The following is a 20,433-nucleotide window of genomic DNA, read 5'->3' as shown; positions in this document are numbered from 1 at the left end:
GTCATTAAGCAAATTGCATTGATGTGGCATTGGGTGGTGAGGGTAACCTGCCTCTGAAGGGCTGAGGGAGCTGCTGACTGCAGGAGATGGTTTTAGTGGAAAAGAGGGTACCCGGTGTCTGCCAGGGTTGAGCCCTTGTAATGTAAGCTCTTTAGTGTGGTTTATCTCTGAAATGTCAAATTGCCTCCCTCCATGTATGGAACCGGTTTGCCTGCTCTTAAGCACAATGTGAATTAATCTTGGCAACCGAAGAAGCATTTTTACTGTGTGTTCATAGCTACAGAGCTGAGGTACCAGGAGGTTAAGTGATAAGCCTGTGGTTGTGCAGGCAAGCAGAGGCAGAGGAAGGAGCTGAAGCCACATGTGCTGAATCTCAGACCTGTGCCTTAATGTCAAGAGCATCAGTTAATCCTTCTCCTTCCAGTTTTGGATCATTCTGCAAGTGCATTGAACATAGGTAAAAATGCATGTAGGCTTTGGTCTGTATACCTCTGACATGAAGATGCTTGTACTGCACTTACTGTGGCTGATCAGAACATGCTAATTTATGCCTTTACAGGAAACTACTGCTCAGAAGTTTTTTATTTTCTTAAATAAGTGTTAAAAGGCAAGTACTCTCTAATATAGTGATAAAACACAGTGAAGTGTCTTGAAATGTTTATAGCCCTTGGTGCTCTTCCTAGGTTGCATATTAGTAAATTCTGAGCAGTAAATTATATCATTGCTTAATTTTATCTTACTGTTTTAATTCTTTCTTTGCAAGTTACACAGGCTGGGAGGATGCTTGCCTTCTCAGACCAGCTCGAGTGTGGCAATGGGTTGGTCTTTCTAGCCTTCTGTCCTGGAGGCTTGATTTGAGATCAGCCTTAGGTCATGAATGAAGAAGGATTGATAGTGTTAGTGTCCCTTGTGCATGCTGTTCTTTATCACAGGACCGGGAGGGGGTTGGTAGCCTCTGCCTGGGGGTGAAATTGCAGACAGCCACTGAATGGAGTGAGTGGGACTGCTTGGGTAGCCGTAGGGAAGTCGGGAAAGGCAGGAGAAGGCGTAGAGCAGGCTGGTTGGGTGGCAGCAGGGCAGGAGGTATGTTCAGAGGGTGGCTTTGAGAGTAACAAGAAAGAGCTGGTAACTGAAAGGTAACATAGTAATCTGTGTTTAAAAATAATAAAACAATTCCTTTCCAGCTAAGATCTTTGGATTAGCTGCTTGTTGTTGCTTTTAGTGGGGATCATTTTGCTGACCAAGCCTATGGTGTATCTCTTCACATGGTTACATTGGCTGAAGGAAGAGGGTGGTGTGAACTACAGTGCAGGGATGGGACTGAATATCCAGGGTCAGGAACCTTTCGAGTCAGCTTTGCTGATGGAGTCGTTCATGTAATTACATCCTAAAGTGCTTTGCCGGAGCTAAGCAAGGGAGCCTTGTGAGCATGCTCTTCTCCAGCACTTACAGGGAGTAGCACTGACCCCATTCACTTCTGCGACCCTGCAGTCCAGCTTTTTGTTTTTAAAGGAAATTATATCACTTATGCAAAATAAATTTTGGATTTTAAGATTCCCCCTCTATACACTCTTATTTAAAATGACTATAGAACACTTGACTTTTGTTACCCTTCTGCAGCGGTTCCCCTGGCTGTCTCCTGTTATTGCCTTTGTTTGAAATCCATTGGTTGCATGAGCTTCTGCAAGTTATGTTGTCTCAGATGTGTGACTCTGGGAATGCCTTTTGGTTAGGCTTTGGACATGAAATCTTTGCATAGGGATCATCATGCAATGGACTATCACCTTCAGGTCTGCTACTTGTCTGGCACGTCATAGCAAAGACATTTGTCATAGTCAGGGCTGTAGTGGCCACAGATTTATTGAGCTGTGATGCCCGATGCACTCTGGGGAGCATAGACTCTGCTGCTTGGGAATTAGGACCAAAGAAGTTGGAAACAGCGTGAAAGATGGTGGAGAAACTTGGAATAAATTTACAGTGTAGGGGGGAATGAGACAGGCATTGCATCAAGTATTTTATTTCCAGCACTGAACCGTCGGGATGGGATAATGAATGGAGAAGGTGGATTTTCCATCCCTGGATACCTGAACTCAAGCTGTGTTTGGAAACAGTCACACAGAGCTGAATGCAAGCTGTTGGTCTCGGTGTCATCTGCTCATACAGTAAGGAACCATAATTCCCTCTGCGGCAGGAATCGCTAAGGTGAATTCTGTGTCCAGCGTTGTAGTGAATTCAGGCAAAACCATTTCAAAATCAATGGATCTATAATGGATATTTGGTAAAAAGCACACCCTGGCCTCTGTCTGTATGAGAGCGCCCTCTAATAGCAACTCAGCATCGTGGTTATCCTGTGCCCTGGGGAACTGAAAAGCTGGTTGGCTTGGGGACTGTAGAGGATAAACCACTGGAGGGCTGTTTGCCATCTGAATTTTGTTGTCTGTGGCATGTGTGAAAAATAGGATTAGCTTCACAAAGTGTGAATTTTCTTTATTACTTAAAAAAGCTTAATTTTTCTAGCATTGGACAGCTGTAGTGTTTCATGCTGGGGTTAAAATGTCAGCTGTCTCCCTTTGGATCCCAGCTCTTCTTACTTCCCAGCTGAAGCAAAGCAGTTGTGTGTTGGCACCAGTGCTGCCCTCCCAGTGGCTTGGCTGGGAGTGATGCTCTCATGGCTTCTCTGCTTAGAGAGCTCCGCTTGAAAAATACTGCCAGCCTGGGAGCAGCGTCCTTCCCCTTTCACTTGCTCTATTCAAGCCTTGTATAAGTCGGTAGCTTTCTTGAAAGCATTTTATTTTGTTTGCATGTTTGTTGCCTGTTGGGAGCCATTTTCCTGGATGGGTTCAGTCCCTTTCCTCCTGAAGCTCCTGGCTGGCAAAGACCTACTGGGCCATCTTGAGGTCATCCCTGGTATTTTCCCTCCAGCGTATTTTCATGTGCCTTGTCCAGCAACTCTCTGTATCCTGAGGAGTGGATGTCTGGGTGTGTGCAGGACTCTCAGGAGGATGCCGGAGCTGCAGACTAACTTTTTGAGCTGACTCCGTTCCACGTTGGAGTCGCCTTTTTCTGTGCGTTTGGCCAGGGTACTGCCCTCAGCCTGCCACCCCAAAGACGGTGTCTTGTGCTCAGAGACTGCTCTGGACCAGGTGTTAGCAATGACATGAGGCATGTGGAGGTGGTACTAGAAGAAAGAGCAGAATAGAGGAGTTGGGGGGAAGAAGACTGAGGAAGCAGTGCGATGTGCTGGCAAGGCTGTGTGTGGGAAGCTCATGCTGCCCAGGACTTTGTCCTGCCTTGGTCCCACCAGTTTTGTCTGACTCTCTGAGCAGGGCTTTCTCCTCCCCTCTGCCCAGTGCCTATGCTCTGGGACACACTTCGTCTTCCCTCTGTAGGTGCCTCTTGGTCATCTCCTAATTTCCCTGCTTCAGTTTTTCCATCTGGGTGTTGAGCCAGGTCTGGGCGCCGATGATCGGCCAGCGTGCTGGAGGTGCCTGGGCACCAGCTGAGTTCAGCTCCGTCCCTGCCTGGAGTCACGTGTGTCCCCTGCAAACTGGGCGGAGGGAGGAGGCTGGTGGGAGGTTGCCAAGAACTCTCCTCCAGCTTGCTGTGTTCCCAGCTCGGAAGAGAACTGTTACATTTTATGGACCATTTAGCTTCCCAATGGTGATCCTAATTCTTCACAGCATGTATGTGCCATTTCTTGGTTATTAAAAGGACCCCTGAAAAGGAGCTGCCCTCTGAGTCAGTGCTCTTCCATGCAGTTAATTGCAGAAGGGTATTGCTTAGGCAGAAGGGTGTTGCTTAGACTGTGACGCTTAGTATTTCCAAACTTTCCCTGTGCTAAGAGGGTGAATTAATACCCATAAGTCTCCCCGCAGCTGCAGGGACTGACCCTTGTGCACCGTCAGTAAGCAGGAAGGGGAAGAACGCTTCTGCCGGGAGTAATTCAAACTTTGAATTGCTGTGGAGGACGTCCACTTGCTTTCTGCGTAGAGATCAAGAGCACTTTAGGGGCTGGCTGACCAGGTGTCTCAGTCTTTCATCTCTATATCCTTATATTGTGTGACACTTCAGGTGCCAAAATAGCTTCCATTCCTTGGGGGCCCAAGTAAGCTCCACGCTTACCGGGAAAGGAGTGATTACCTTGGACTGACAAGTCAGCCGAAGGATGGATGGCTGCAGTTGCACAGCAGGTGTGAGATGGATGGATGGATGGATGGGAGGTGGTTCAAGGGGAGGTTCTTGTCAAGTCACCGCGCTGCATATGAGAAAACAGAGACAGCAAGCCATTAGGCTGTGTATTTCAGGTGTGAGGAAACTGTCGAGGTCCCCTGGCATTGTGAAATGCCAAGTGAAATGTTACTGGCACGCGGAGCACAGCAGTTCATTGGAATTAATGAGACTGGTGTAGGGAGAGCACGTGTGGCTGGTCTGGAGGGTTAATGCGTATGAGGGATAGGCTTACGCAGGGGTTTGTCATCAGGGTTGCCGTGCTTGGGAAGTGTGGTCTAATGGCAAGACCACATGAAAAGAAATTGGAGCTCGCAAGGAGAACGCTAAAAGTCATCAATTGCCAAAGTTTTTTTGCGTTTGCTGCAGGCCTGAAGCAAATCTCTGGCTTAAGGGGCTCTAAGCACCTGGGTCTTGCACTGGATTTACAGGTAAGGTGAAATTAGGAGAGGGCTAAGTAATTAATTCTTCTTGCTGTGACCAGGATGGGAGATGATTCTGACTTGCCACTTCTCCTCAGAAGTTTCTTTAGAAGCTGGTAAGGACTCTGGTTGTGAAACCCGGGAAGCAAAGAGGATCCCTGGGTGCCTGACAATTCCTTTTCTCTGCTGGTTCTTTCTCGCAGGCAGCCTGGGGCTGCCTGTCTCTTTGTTAAGAGAGTGACAGCAATGTGACACCGTGAAAATAATTACTAACAAATCACGGTGGTGACTGCAAACAGCTCGCTGTCTTCAGAGGCATGTCAGGGAGCATTAGAGCAGGGCCGTGGGAGCGGCAGAGCGGCTAGGGGCTCTTTCTCTGCTCTAGGCTGAGGGAAGATCTTCGGAGACCTTTGGTGCCCGCCACCCCCACATCATTCCCTTCTCATTGGCTTTTTCTTTCTTTCCTCCCTTCCCTGCCTTTGCCGTCAGTAATTAAGCCCATTAATTGCACAGTGAGTTCAGGAAAGCTGAAAATGGTGAGACCGGGCTTCTGCCTTCCCTGGATTCAGCAACCAGCCACAGAGCAGTGGAGGAATTTCTGGAGGGGTATCGTGGGCAGAAGCACATCCAGGCTGTGTTTCCTATCTTGCAGCCGTTGTGTGCTTCCCAGGGCAGTAGTGTTTATTAGCTGTGTGCCCCTAGGAATTCATGGGCTGCTGGTACAGTTGAAGAATGGCCTGTGTCCTTGTCCTTGGTAGCCTACAGCCTCAGTGAACCTGAAGGTAGGTTTGTATTTGTGTAGAGCATCATGGCAAACGTGCAGTCGACTGGCGTTTCCAGCAAAAAAAATGGGCAGAGGAATGAGAGGTCCTTCCAGGATGCAGTAGGAACAGTGCCGATCAGCGTGGCTGAAGCTGCAGGTGAAGATGATCCTTCAGAGAATAAACAGCGGACAGGTCACGGGTGAAGAAGGTGGTTGGTACAAAACAGAGCAGCTGGGGGAGTCTCTGCAGGCATGAGGCCGCTGTGGCTGTGTTGGAGTAGGGGCCCTTCTGCAGAGCTGCATGGACAGAGTCTGAGGGGAAGCTCTCTATAAAGCCTCTCATTATATTGCTATAAAGCTCCCTCCAAAGGGAGGGTCTAGCAGAGATACTGATAGGAAACTGGAAAGCAGCTGCTGGCTGAAGTGTCCTTCAGCAGCATTGATAATCAAACCCCTGTGCAACCTTTGAGAGGGGAGCTCACAGCCTCCCCTCCTTGTCCTTGGTGGTATTTCATCCTCCGGTTTGAGAACGGGCCGTGCTGTCTGGCAATTACCCATGCAGAGATGCACCCTGCAAGGGGAAGCAGAAGGTGCGGATGGGAGCCCGCTCCCAGGCGCCTGCTCCACCGAGCAGCCCTCTTTCCTATTCCCCTAGTTACTCAAGTGATTTTCCCGACTGTCACATCTGTAAATAATGTTGCTGGCATATCTAGCTAGATGCAGAGTGGTGATGGAGGGGGGAGGGCTGGCGCTGAGGGTGGCTGTAACAGCCCCTCTCCCCGACTCATACAATATTTATGCAGGGCTGGGAGTTGGCGGCACTGACCTCCAGGTCGTGCTGTTAAACAGCTCCCGCAGCCCCTGCATCCTAATTGCTGCACTTGTCCTTTGCTCTGGAGAATTCGCTGCTCCTTCTCTCTGGCGAAGTAAATACTAATGGCAGCTTGTGCTTGGAGGTGGGGAGCGGTCTCTTCCCCGCAAGGAAAAGACAAACTTGTTTCCCCTCGTGCAGATGTAATTTGCAGCTGCATAGAAACTTGTGCTTGGACCCTGTTCCGTGACGTGCCAGGCTCCCTACTGCTGCCAGCCTGGAGGCTGTGCAGAGAGCCCATGGAGCTGTTGTGCATATATTTTTGGGTTGTGTATCATCAGAGTGGACAGGGAGGGGGTTTACTCCATCCCACTGGCTCCTTCTAGGATTTCTCTCTTCCCTTTGGTAGGGAGAGGGAAGAAGAGGTAATCACAGAAGTCAGTTGAGAGAGTAGACCTGGATGGTGTGGTGCCAGGAAAGAAGAGGGGTTCAAACAGTGTCACAAGACAGAATGGCATATTTTCTTGTAGATAAATGATCTGCTTCGGTGAGTGATGCAGAAGGCTGGAGACCCTCTGTGTGGGCTCCTGCCCCCCTTGCAAGCGCTACAGCCGTGGCTGGAGGTGGAGAGGTTTTTCACCTGGCAGGCAGGGTCTTTCAGCTAGTTCAGGTGGTTCAAGAAAGCCCAAAAGATAACGCTCTTTGATTGCTAGAGCTGCCATGGCTTTCCCCCATGCTGTTTGGCTGGGCTCCGTCCTGCTTGGGGCCTCACGTCGGGTGTCTGCAAGTCCAGTGACCCGACTGGCCACCCACGTCCCTTATCCTGCCTTCCTGAGTCGGCAGGTCCCCTTTGTGACTGGAAAAGTGCTGTTTAGACTGGAGACTAATGGCCTTTAAGTGACATGATTGTATTATGTTAAGCGTCTATAGGCTTTACCATTAGGCACTAAACAGTTTATGACTCATAGCAGAGAAGCCCTTGTCCTGAAGAGTTTATACGCTAAATGGTCTGGACAGGCAAGGCATGGAAGAGGCAAGGTTTCCTCCTGCCTGTCGCACAGCAGGTCTAAGGAAGGACTGAGACAGGACGTGTCTTCTCAGTTCTAGAGCAGCGCCTTGCTCTAGGTATTGCATGCTCCGGTTTCCTGGGGACAAACACTTCTGCAATGGGAAATGTGCAGTAGGAGGAGAAGCACGTTTAATTTTAGCTTAGTTTTTGTGCATGTTTTGGTTTTGAGGGGGCTTGGACACGATGCGTTGTGGGTACATCCATTGCATCAGATATATTCCCTTATGCAGTGCGTAATTACAGTATTCTGCGGCAGGAGTCTGAACGCTCCCTCTTAAAACAGCTAGTATGCAGAGGACCAGGTGATTACTAAATTAGTGTCTCTATGAAAGGCTTCATAGGAGACCATATAGGCAGAGAAAGGACATGCTCTTTGTAATCAGGCTCCACGGCAGTGTGAATCACAGAATAATTTAAATAGATATCTCTAGAGATCCAGCCCCCTGCTCAAAGCAGAACTAACTTCAAACTTAGATCAGGTTGCTCAGGGTCTTCTCCAGATGAGTTTGAATGTCTCCAGGGGAGGAGATTCCACCACCAATCTGTTCCAGTGCTTTACTACCTGCATGGTGAAGAGTTGTTCCTGATGACAAATTGGAAGTTCACCTGCTGCAGCCTGTGGTCATGATGGGTGACTTTCACTGAGAACATGCCTGTGTGGTAGATGTACGTGGTATCCAATTTTGTACACTCCTATTGATAAGATGCTGTATAATGTCATATTTAGTAAGCAGATGGACTGTCACAGCAAGCTTGTGTGTAGAAATCGGTTTTTAAGAGTTTTTCATAGTGTCAGGTTCCCAAGGCTGGGGGCACGACCTCAGCCTTGGGAACTTTCCAGTTTCTCTTTCCTTGGGAGCTGCGTCATGCATTTCTGATGTCAAAGGGAAGTCCACCCAGTTGTCCTCCCTGTCTGGAAGGGCTGGTGAGAGCATTTGCTCTACCCCTTCACCGATCTGGAGGACTTGGTATGGAGGAGTGCAAAGCTTCTGCCTACTGCACTCCTAACCTCAACTGAACCATGGAGCCACTGAGCTCTGTTTTCCTGCATGGTAATTAAGTAGTTATTTAAAAATCAAAAGGCTCAATTCTGATCGTACTCTCACTGGCTACTTAATAACTCCAGGTAGAGTTACTCCAGATTTACTCCCGCATGCATAGCAGCAGAATCAGGCCCAGTAAATAGAGCTATGAATCTTTTTAAGAGAAGCTGTTAAGCAGTAGCACATAGATTTATTGTAGCATCATGTGTGTGCAATTGTTGATGAACATCTTCTTTTGGAGGCTGAATACCTGCTGTGTTACAGCCTTGCTTTTAATGTTGAGAGAGCATCTCTGCCAGCATCTAGCTGACGCACAGACAGATACCCATAAAAGGGCCAGATCTTGCATGGTGTTAAATGCCTTCATGTTTCATTAAGGTTGATGGCAGTGGAAGGCACACAGTGCTTTGCAGGACAAGCGAGTCACAACGAGCCACTTGCCCTGTGTGCTTTTTGTGGCAGAATTCTTTTCCTAGTGTATACACTGCTCTGGTTGCAGTCTGGGGTAACAGCCTTTTCCATTCACAGGCTAGCTGCTTGGAAAGCATGGGTGTTGAGGTTCTCCCAAATTTCTTAGTACCCAGCAAAAATGTAGAGAAGAGGGATCTGGCTGTTAGCATGTGATGGGTGTTCAGGCATTTCAGCCAGTGCTGCTGTAAGTCCCAAGTGTTAAGGCTTGCAGCTTGCCTTTTAAGCTTCCTAGGCAGGAATATGCCTGGTAGAGAAAGCAGTGCTGTCTGGAATGGGCATCGCAGAAAAAGAAAGGAAGGTCTGAAAGTGCCAGGTATTAGCCTCGCTGCTTAGCCTGGGTTTTTTGGCCTCATTACACTAATCCAATTAAAGATTGATGGAAAAAGATAACACACACTCCAGTGAAGGGGTTTGTGTGGTGACTGCTTTCCTTCCTGGGCAGCTGGAGTGGCCCTGGTTATCTTGTGCATCACCACACCTCCTCGGGCCCTGCAGACCCACTGGTGCCTCCACATGCCATGGTGTGTGCTCTTCTCCTGCATCGTGTCTCTCTTATTACTAATGGAGCATGGATGCATTTTAGCTGCTGGTCAGCCCTCATTAATATCCAGAGATGACAGGTTGACATTTGTAAAGAAGACTTGCATTGACCTTCATGTTGTGCATCGGTGTGGTTGCCATGCGGTGCCCTGTGCTGGATGCTTCTTCCTGCGCTGCCTCGGGAATGCGTTTGTGTTAGCAAAGGGACAGGCTGCTCTGTAACCCTTTGCTGCTGCCGGGAACACAGGCAGTGTGTCTGGATGTCTCTGCATCCCTCTGCCCATCCCAAGGACCGTTCCCTGTAGAGCCTCCATCCATCCCAGTGAACAGGACTGTGGGGGGTGTTGGCGTTGCACTTGTGGCTCCTTGTGGAGGTTGTTATTTGGGTACTGGGACCTTAACGGAAGACAGCTTCATGCCAGTGGCGATGTCCCGCCTGCTTCCTTTTCCTGGCTCCTGTCTGGGGATGCAGCAGAAGAAAAGGCTGCACTGCCCAGGTATCCTGAGCGCTGTCAGTCGCCTGTCTCTCCCCCGACCCACCCCATCCCGACTCGAGGACTGCTGCAGCTCGCTCGGCAATGACATTTATTAACAGAGGGGGCTTTGAAAAAAGGCAGGCTGCTCCTGCAAAGGCTCCTTGCTGTAACTCCGTCTCCTCCTCTCACCAGCCCGTCTGAGGCAATGGCTGCTGGTGTTGAAATTCATTAGTGTTCCCTGACAGGCGATGGAGGCTTGCTCTGTCTGTTCCCACTTCCCTGCTCTCATGTCCCTGCTTCACGCTTGCTGATATTTAAAGCTGATGTGCAGCTCGTAGGCTTGTTGCACTGTGACAAGTTTGGGGGTGGTTGAGAGAACTGAGAGGGTGGAAGGAAAGCAAAGAGGGAGGGAGATAGGACCTGTCTCAGGGTTTCTGTGAAAGCCCAGGGCTTTTCAGACCCTCTCCAAATGTATTGTCTTTCCACAGCTACTGCTTGTGAATTTTAAGTACAGCCATGCTGGGGTGGTTTGTCCTGCACTGATGGGGGGCAGAGAGGGATGTTGCCATGGGTGTGCTCAGTAAGAGCGGGGTGCAGTCACCCGGCAGGGGCTCATCTGGCAGAAACAAGGGCAGGCAGGCTCCTCCAGCCCCTTGGCAGGTCTGTGGGGCTGAGGAGCATGTGAGTGGGGTGCCAGAGGTCTGGCAGGGGGTTCATCCCTCCATCCTTCACTTTGGACAGAAGAATAAGGGGAGACTGGCTCAGCTCTTGCCTCTTTGCACTGAGTGGCATAGTGGCTCCACCACTGGGGAGGAGACGTCCCTACCAAAGCCTTGGATTATTCAGGAAAGCTGTTCCAGTCTAACTTGAATTATTGGGGTGGGGGAGTTGGGGTTTGGGGTTTTTTTTGGAGGTGTGTGTCAGAATGCTTCAATTTCTGCAGGCTGTGGTGTGGCTTGGGCTGTGCTGTGGCTTGGGCTGTGCTGTGTGCCTGGGGCACTCTGCTCGTGTGCGGGTGCTGTGGCATCGTGCTGTCGGAGCCCTCCTGGCCCAGCACGGTGGTTTTGGCAAAGCTCAGCCAGGCTTTCTGCACCTCTGTAGGATGCTCCTGCAGCCTCAGTGCTCTGGAGCGGGGTCTCACCCCTTTGCGTCCCCAGGCCATTGAATCCTGCTGGCTGGGACTTACTGTTTTAACCAAGTTTGGATCAATCTAAGGCTGCCTTTTTGGGAGGGTGTGGGTTTACCTAAACTGCTTTAAATTCCTACCTTGGCTCCAGCTACACGAGGTTCAGTGCAGACAGATGTGGCTTTGCCTGTCACGGTGCTGTTTCTCTGCTAAAACATCTCAGGTGCCTTAGCACAGGATGTTATTCCCTTGCTAGCTTTCTCTGTTAGGAGAGGGCACCCAAGCTTTCATCTTGGCCTGGCAGACATCCCACCTTACATCAAAACAGAGCAGCACCTCTGCGCCGCATGGTCCAGAGCGATGCCTTGACCAGCCTTGCTTTGAACTGGGGTGCAAGGCTGAGATGGTTTGACAGCTCCTCTCTTTGGCTATCACCTTGTTGCTGTTGTGTGCTGCAGCATCCGAGCAGCTTCCTTCAGGCTTTTCAGCCCTCCTTCAGCAAAGGATTTCCAGGGCAGGAGCCTGCCTGCCCTCTCCTTTGCAGCCCGGTGCAGTAGGGTTGGCCAGGACACAATTAAAATGTTCTGCATCTCTTACAACACAAGGTCTCCAGGGCATGGATTTTTTGGAAGGCTGAGACCAGGTCTATAAAAACCAAGATTTAATGTCCCTTTATCTTTCCCATAGAGGGACTTGTTCTTTTAACCGGCTCAATATCAATACACCCAGTGTGTAGAAAGTGGCCCAATTTCTTTGTCTCCTGACATCCTGAACCCAGAAGCAGATGGACGTTAACCAGCTCTGATTAGTTGGGAGAATCAAGCATTAATTTTTTATACGCCAGGACCACCTGAGTGACGGAAATCAATTACGGCTGCCCCTCCCCCTTCCATATTAATGTGGTGGCTCTGAGCAGAGACGGAGGAACCTGTTGAAATGAGAAACCCCTATTTCTTAGTTTGACCCCCTAGATAATTAGGGTTAAATTGATATGCTATCGCACTGGTGACACATTTTATCTGCCTCTGTTTGTACAAGAGGATACAATAGTGGAGGAAGGACCAATTTGTGCCCTGCTCTAGCTAACCAGACCGAGATAAAAGGTGTCACTAGTACGATAACGTTCTTGCCTCATGCTCCTTTATTGTTGCTCAATTTGCCTTTTTTTTTTTTTTAATCCTGTTCTTTTTCTTTCAATACCCTTGGTCATATTTTAACTCCATGCCATCGCATAATGACGCCCTGCTAAATGTGTGTGGAGATAGGCAACTCTGGCTGACAGCCTTCCCTGATAACCGAATTCCAGCCCATCCATCACTAGGCTGCTCTCCTTAACTTAAGGGAAGTGATAACTAAAGCAAGGCCGTTTATCACCGCCAAGCTGTGTGCTTCTTGCCGCCTTGGAGAGAGCTGGCTTCAACGGGAGAAATGCAGCCATGTCACCTCGCCCTCCTATTTGCATCCCGTTCATCTCCAGGCCCCATTTACCCTGCAGAGTGGAGGAGCAGGGCTGGATGGAAATCAGAGCCTGAGGTGATGAAAGCTCTCTGAAAATAGCAGAGAGCTGCCACTGCTGTCCGCAGTCTAAGGAGGACTTGGACTTGCTTGGCTGGTGGAGGAGAGGGTGCTACCTGATGTCACTTGCTCTTCTGCCCAAAAGGGACCTGCATTTTGGGAGCGGGCAGAGGTTGTGCGCTCCCATCTCTGCTGCTGGGAGGACAGACTTTACCAGAGCTGCATCAGAGGCTGGAAAATCCCACAGCCATTTTCAAGTTTCTCTCTGTCAAGTGCAGTCATACCTGAAGCCACGGCGTTTGGCTGACAGGGTAGTTTTGAGAGCCAGATTCCTTCCCAAGGTGTGAGAGCTTCAGTGTTTGGGGAGGCAGCGACACGTCGTTCAAAAGCTGGAAGGATCATGGGAGGTTGAATGCAGTGAAATGTGCCATCGTTTCTCTTCTCCCTTACTTGAGGGAGGGCTGAATCCCGAGCTCTTTGCGCAAGCAAAGCTGCCCCCGGTGAATAAGGTTGACTCTTGCAAGAGCAAGAAGCCATAATGAGCATAAGAGCACGTTTACCAGATGAGCTGCTCAAGTGAATGGTGGCCCTGATAAATGGAGATACTTCCTTACAGACACTGGCACTTCTGTTCCCCAGGGGAGCCACAGATGTGCCTCGTTCACTCCAACCTGGAGAAGATGCTGGAGAAACTCCTGCCTGGTCACCAGGCTGAGGAGTGGGGGGATCACTGCAAGTGATGAGCTTGGAGCTGCGGAAAAGATATTGCAGGGGTGTTTTCCTTCCCGTAGCTACCTGGGGACCTGGTTTCTGTGCAGTGAGAGCCCCTGGTTCCCTGTGCTGGGAGCACTGCGTACCCAGACTAGACCAGACCCATATGGCAATGCTTCGCCGAAGGCAAGCGCATTGAGTGGCTGTATCCCTGCTGGCCTGGAGTCACCACGCCTGCATCTTCCAGCTCGGGGAGTAGACTGATGCTTTGGTCTGTGCTGCTGACAGACCGCCCAGGTTATAGCATAAGCGTAGGTCTTCTAGTGCTTGAAAAACTTGGTGAAGTCTCTCTGGTGCTAACGTGAAATGGGGGGAGCACAGGCGTGGAGGGGGAGGGGGAATGTCCTTAGGTCACACGGCTTCACAGGCAGTTTCTGGGGTTGTTACTTGTTTGCAAAAATGCATCATTTATTTAGTTGACATATTTATTTGGAGCATTTATTTTCTCCAATTAAAGACCCACTGTCCAGCGCCCAGGGCATACTGCCATCAGTCTCAGGGTGGAAGTAGAACCAGCCTGTCCAGTTTGCTGGGCCTTTTGGTCCCACAGGGATGGAAATGCTTTAGATGTCATTCATTGCACTGCATGGTTAGCTGTCAATTCCTGTGGCTAACAAGAACAATGTTGTACTCACTTCTTCTGGGCCCTGTCCAAATGTTAGGTGAATTGATAATTATTCTTCTAACTGGAGCTAGGCTGAGACCTGTATTAATGAAAACCTCTTGGGCTGGGAGGAGAAACTCAGCTTTTAGTCACATACCTTTTGCTAACTGCTGTCATCATCCTCTCTAGCTAAATGTGAGCAGTCTAAGAGAGGTTGAGCTGATCACGTGTCTGTATTTAGACTGGTCATTTGTTTTAGATGGTTCCTTTTCTTGTGATCTTTTCTTATTTGGGCACCAGTAGAAAGCAGCTTTCCTGGAGAAAAAGCTTTCTTAGCATGCTGGTTCGAGCTGGTGGGGTCTGTTCAACTACACGATGTCATGGACATATGTGTAATGGCTGTAAAATGCATGGACCAGGCTGCTATTTATGTGACGGCTATGCAATTGCGAGGAGTGACTCCAGGTGGTTTATTTCAGCGCAATGGTGCTAGCATCAGATGAGCCATGCCCAGAGATGAGACTGTGCTGTCAAGTCACATTGCTTACCCTGCAAATCGCCGTAGCCCTGCTGCTTGCAAGCTCGTTCTTTTGACAGGCTTCTTGCTTTCAAAGAGATTCCTCTGGACCTCCTTATTGAAATGTGTTTGTATGACTTCAATTATTGCTCCTAAATGATGACACGTGCATCTTTTCAGGACCGGGCATTTGGTTTTGGCACAGGGAGCCTATTCGTTTCTTAGCCTGAGCAGGGCTCACAAAGCCAGTACACTGGTGGGGCCCAGTGTGTGCTGGCTCTGTTGGCCACATACTCCTGGGAGATTCCCCGGGTATGTTTGCCAGCTTCCTTCCTTTTCTTCCCGTAGAAATGGAGGCAGCACCAAGACCAAACCACTCTGTTACTGCACTACCCTGAGTCTCACATTATCTGCAAGTGCATTATCTGTGTACCTCCTTCATCTCCTTACTTGGGAAACTGCTTGTAGGTCTGAAGAGATGCTGCCCTGTTCACCAAGGGTTTGGGGCTGGGCTGAGCACTCAGGTACTGCATGGGGTGCTGATGGTGCACCCCAGCTCAAGGTGGTGTATCTAGCTTGTATCCACATCTCACCAGAGCTTGTTCCTGAATTTCAGCCTTGAGTCTGAAGTCCAATCTGGATTATTCACTCTTTCCTCTATGGAGAGTGGGAGAAGACTTTGCCCTGGACGTGGTCTGTGCTGGGATGTTTGAGCAGCTGATGCTGGCACTCGCAGCTCTTCCATCCTCCCCTACATCCTCCCCCTACAGCCCCCAAGTGCCCGAGGAAGTGGTGAGATTCCCCACCCCCCTCTGTTTGCAAAAGCCGATTTCTGGGGTTGTGGCTTTTAACATGCACAAACGGCTCTAATTTAGTCATTTATTTAGTTGACATATTTATTTGGGATGTTCCTTTGCTTCAGTTAAAGATCCTGTGACCAGTGCCCCAGGCGTGCTCAGCAGTACGTGAATGAACAAGATCCATCAATTACTCTTGATCAGATCAAACCGGCCGGGGAAAACTCACATAACTCATCTCCCTGCACAGGCTCGGCTGGAGCTGCATGGCTTTGCAAGTCAGCTTTCCCCATCTGAGGGGCACATCATAGCTCCCCTGCGAACACACTGGGGTCGGCATAGTGTGGGAGAAACAGCTTTCCAAATCCTGGGGTCCTGCTGTCCCTTCAGGCAATCCACCTCCCTTACCAGTGCCGTTTTGTTTTGAGAGTCCTATTCCGGCGGCTCGCTGTAGGAAGGGAGAGGTTAAATACGTGTGCTTGCAGCTCTGGCTGCTGGTGCTCAAACTCGTAGTGAGACAGTGTGCAGCACCTTGCATCTTCAGAGTTGTGACTGCTTTCTTCTTCCAAGCACCTGCTTGGAGCACAGCCTCTGCTTTCTTAGCCCTAAAACATTGGTCCTGCAGCATTGCTACCCAAAAAATGAATGCATTGGTGCCTCCTTCCCTCCCTCGTGTCTCATTCGGTGTTTTAACCATAAAGGCCAAATTGAAAAGCACCAGGGCATGACAGGTGAATTGTCAGTCCTTCTGTCTGCCCTGTAAACCGCTGGCTGAGCAGGATGGTTTTGCAGGGATTTGTGATGAGTTCACTTAGCTAAGGACAGCCCGGATGCTCCAGTCGTGTTTGTATATTAGCCACTGTGGGAGAAGAGCTGCATGCTGCACTTGCATACAGCTTCTGTTTGAAATGTTCAGTCTGAAAGCTGTGAACAGCCTGGATGCGGCTGGATGTATATAAGTCTACAGCCAAGCTGTGCTCTCATGAGATTTTTTTGCCAAGAGCCATCGTCCTTCTGATGTGCAGCATGTTACAGCAGACTTGAGGGTCTCTTCCATCTCAGAACGAAATGCACTTAAGAAAACAGAGTTTGTGTTGTCAGGACACTGATTGAATCAAACCTGCTCTCTCTTCTCTCTTACAGGTTACCAGGACAATGCCAGTACTTAGGGCTGCCGGTTGCTGATTACTTCAAACAGTGGATTAATCTGAAAAAGGTACTTTTGTGCAAACTGCCATGGTCCCTGTCTCCCTCTCTTCCCCCTCCCCTTGTCCTTCTCCTTTCCTCTTTAAGGAGGTGTTTAATAACTACTGCTGTTTTGCATTGAAATGAGTTATTTTCTCAGAAGCTGAGCTGAGCGAGTCCTCCGGCTCCCTATTGTATCTCCTCTAATAGAGTCTTACTGTACTTGATGGGATGTGTTCTGCAGCTGGGGAGAATCCCATTGTGGCAGGCACAGTGCGGTGTCTCCACATAATAGTGGGACGCTGTGAGGCCCCTCTTCAGCGAAGGTTGTGTTGGCCCCGGTGTTGCTGACTCTGTTTTGTTTTGCAGCTGTATAAGGCTTCTAGGAGCTCGATTCCCTTCGGATCAAATTCTGGTTGATAAACATGTGGAAATATCCCCAAATAAAAATCAGTATTTCCCTTTGTGCTGTGGGGAAGGGGAGCTATCTCAGCAGCACGTCCACCTAAGGAACTAGTGGTCACTTTGCAAAGCAAAATACCTTGGACTTTACTGTCTGGTGCCTTGTGTTGCTCCACGCCTTCTCTGGGTGGAATAGCAGCCTGCTGTGCATCCACAGGGTCTCCTGGCACAGGAGCTCCATCTACACAGAAAAATGTGATGATGCCATAAGCCACAAATCAAAGTGGAAAGAAAAGAACAAGTATGATTACAAGCAGTAGCAGGGTGAGGGGGGAGGCTGGGGTCTGTGCCCAAGAGAAACTGGGGTGGCCCTCCTGGTTAAACCTTTGGATGAGTAAGATTCCCTTCCCCCATCCAATTTAATGTTTTATTTGGGTTTCTGTGCCTTTTCCTGATAATTAGGGGTCTCGGTAAGTGGAATTTGATTGTAAGCAGCTCGTTGTACTTGTGGGCTTTTCTTTTGTTCTTTTATTTGTTTGTTGTTTTAAATGGAAGCATGAGTGACAGGCTGAGCGGCTGCAGAAGGACAATTTGCATGATCTGTTCCGTCAAATAGGGTAGAACATGAACTTAACAAGGGATGCTGGCAGCACATTCCCGGCTGAACTTGTCAAAGGGTCTTGTATTTCCCTGCTGTCAGAGCAAATCTTTTGGCTGATTGCTGGTCCTTGGTAAATGAAATCTGAAAGCACATTGGGGCATTCTGCAGTTCAGTGACCATTAATGATCACCATTTGAAGTTCACTAAACTTCCGGTGAATGGATAGCAGCTATATAACCAGCAGGTTGATGGCTGCAGAATAATAATATTTAAAAAAAAAAAAAAAATTAAAAAAAAAAATCCCTGTGTTCCATGATGTTCACTAAGAATTAGGTTGATCCAGCCGCCCTCCTCCTCTGGGCCTCAGGATGAATGACTTATGGCTCTTTCCCATAGTTTGAGGCTCCTGGATTTGGCGTGTTAGGAGCTGGGATTCATCTTAACGTGGACATCCATGCAAGTGGCTGTTCTTCAAGACGGGCTTTCATGTGTTGGGCTTCAGCAAATACTGTGATACTACGTTGAGGGCTGGTGAGCATCCATGAAGTACCAAGCACAAGGCTAAAGGCAAGAGGAGGAGGAAAGCACTCCCCTGCCAGCTCTCTGGAGGAGTCGCAGGCTGAGTGTGTAGGATGGGGGTGTGTGGGTTGGAGCCTGTGTCTTCTTGTCCCCCTCTGCAGATGTGTTACTCAGAAAGTAAGGCTCCAGTCTCCTTCAGATCATGCAGGGAGGGGACGTGTGTGAGAAATGTTCATCTTCTTTCAACCCTTCTAATCCCTTAAAAATCTGAAGTTTTTCTGACTCTTTAATATCTGATGCCCTGTGACACAGGGTTGTTCCAGGGTCCCTGTGCCCCTCTGGGAAGTGACCCAGGTTGAAGAGGAGAACAGAGACCTCTCCTGTTCTGTGGCTAAAGAGCTGCCTCCCCCAGGGCTTGCTCTTACCCCGGGGTAACGATCTTTCTATGCCACTCACTGTCCCGCTCTCTGGGGGTGCGTGTGGGGGATCTGTCTGTGTGTTTTCACGAGAGAGGATTTCCAGCCTAGATAAATAATTCTGGCCAAGCAGCGGGACCCAATGGGACCTCAGTCTCTTTTGAGTGAGCTCCCAGTGTAAGACAAATAAGGGTGGACAGGTATCTAGCCCCTCTGCTCTTCCCTGCGTAGCTCAGATGGCCCCTTTTCCCCTCCCTCTGGCATGTTCCTGACTTAGAAATACCTCCTAGGCTGAGTCTGCTTCTGACCTCATCCATGAAGTGAAGGTGTTGAGGAGGGGGTGGTGTGAAACTGCTAACTTCTAGGTCATGGATAATGCAGAGACTTGGACGTTCAGATGTCGAGAAAACAGTTCATGTGAGTGTAAGTGGCATGTGTGACAGAGCAGTTTCCTGCAGGATGGCCCCACCTGCATCTGCTGTCTGTCCTTTGGGTCTCTGCTTGTGAGCAGTGATACCAAGAGGATCCTACTGAGTTAGGGAACTGCTGCTGCAAATACAAGGCAATGCAAAAGAGTGGGATTACGTACGGAAGGGTGTGTGCATGGGGCAGACATGTTTGTGTACCTGTGTGTAGTGCGGTAGCAACAAAATATGTTCCAGATTACCTCTGCCTGTGCACAAACGGCTTCAGCTCCTCTTCGTCTCGGTTTTGTATCATCTGAAGAAACAGTTCTTGTCTGTACTGCCTCTGCCAAAGCACCAGATGCTCCAGAGCTCAGCAGTCCCTCTTCCCAAGGTGGTGAGTCGGTCTTTCCCAGGGTTCATTCCCCAGTAAACTCCTTCCCTTGTCACTTCTGTGCTGCGGGAGCAGTTGAGGTGAGCACCCTGTGCCTCCAGGCCTCTTTCAGAGTATCCAAGACTTGCTTCTCAGGCAAGCTGAAGATGGGAATCAGCCCCTGCTAGCTGCCATGCTTGTGTTGCTCCAGGAAACCTTTTTGGATTGATCTGGCCGTGCAGGTGGTGGTGAGCTCCACACCTGACTGCTGTGATGGTGACCACAGTGTCTTGGGATCTGTGAAAAAGCCTTCTGTGGAGGACAAAAGGAGAAAAGCTGCCTGTGCACTTGACCATGTTTGCTGAAGTTTTACCTTGCCCTGTGCCCCCCCAGCCAGCTAATGCATCCCTTCCGTCAAGCCTGATCGGCGTTTGCTGACATTTTTAATGTCACTGAGCGATCTTGTATGTCTGGTGAACTGTCAGTGTAGAGCTGACTTGGGGCAGAGAGTTTATCATGTTCTTCACTTCGATTAGCTCAGCCTTGTGGGAGGGCAGCAGAAAGCAGAGGAGGCTTTCTTTGAATGCTGCAACATTTCAGATATCCCCCTAAACCATCTCGATAGAGAGCCACCATCCTGTCTGCCAGTTCTCCTTATGTGCCTGTCATGTCGATCCACAGAGGCCCTGTGGGATAGGACTGAGGTGCAGAACCTGAGCTACATCGTTGGAGCTGGATGCTCAGGATGTAAATAGCAGAGTGTGCTTCATGTCAGGAGCGAGGGGCACCAGTGGAGAAATATGTGCAGAAAGCAGGAGGCTGTGGGTCAAGATTTATGTGAAAAGGAAAGCTGCTGCAGCTAACAAGCTACAGCCAAGCTGCTGCCCCAAGAGTATCCTCAGGTAGCCTGGATAAATTCATTAGTGCTTATTCTAACACAAGGATCAGCTCTCATTCATGCTCCCTTTGCTCTTTCGGGAGCCTCTGTGGTTTATTGTTCCAGGTCCCACTTGAGTTAGCGGCATGGTTGGTCCTGTGATGGATCCTCACCCTGCGGGGATGGAACCAGTGCTGTGTTAGGCTGAGGACACGGTGCCTGTGATCGCAGGGTGACCGGGAGCCTGGGAACGGGAAACCCAGCAGGCAGCAGGAGTGCCAGCACCGCCGGGTTTGGGAGCACGTCACAGAGGGGAGGGTGGTTTGTTGGAGGGAGGAGGTGGAAGAAGGGTGGTGAAGCTAGGTTTTCTTACAATTAGCTTGTGCAAGACAAACATTAGAGGGATGATGAAGGTGTCAAGATGGCCAGACCAAAGGCCTAACCCAGATCCTCTCCATGCCAGAGGCCAGTAGCCAATGCTTGCAGGTGTAGCAAGGAGAGCAT

The 20,433-nt window shown here is 49.5% G+C and overlaps 1 protein-coding gene across 2 annotated transcripts in view; it reads left to right on the top strand.

The window, feature by feature from the left end:
• The window catches only part of ERI3 (ERI1 exoribonuclease family member 3), a 136,269-nt gene that overhangs the window by 37,839 nt on the left and 77,997 nt on the right, over positions 1-20,433 (top strand). Inside the window, exons 6-7 of one of the 2 annotated variants that reach the window (XM_050901261.1) lie at positions 16,296-16,368; positions 17,737-18,075. In XM_050901261.1, the coding sequence (XP_050757218.1) occupies positions 16,296-16,368; positions 17,737-17,865 (202 nt within the window). In that variant the 3' untranslated portion in view covers positions 17,866-18,075. Of the gene's footprint in view, positions 1-16,295; positions 16,369-17,736; positions 18,076-20,433 lie in introns of those variants that run through there. The other variant, XM_050901260.1, reaches the window with a different exon arrangement.

The sequence above is a fragment of the Gymnogyps californianus genome, chromosome 8 (assembly GCF_018139145.2).
Source record: "Gymnogyps californianus isolate 813 chromosome 8, ASM1813914v2, whole genome shotgun sequence".
NCBI classification, from domain to species: Eukaryota; Metazoa; Chordata; class Aves; order Accipitriformes; family Cathartidae; genus Gymnogyps; species Gymnogyps californianus.
Note: the sequence above shows the minus strand (reverse complement) of the source record. Positions and strands in the feature narration are given on the sequence as shown.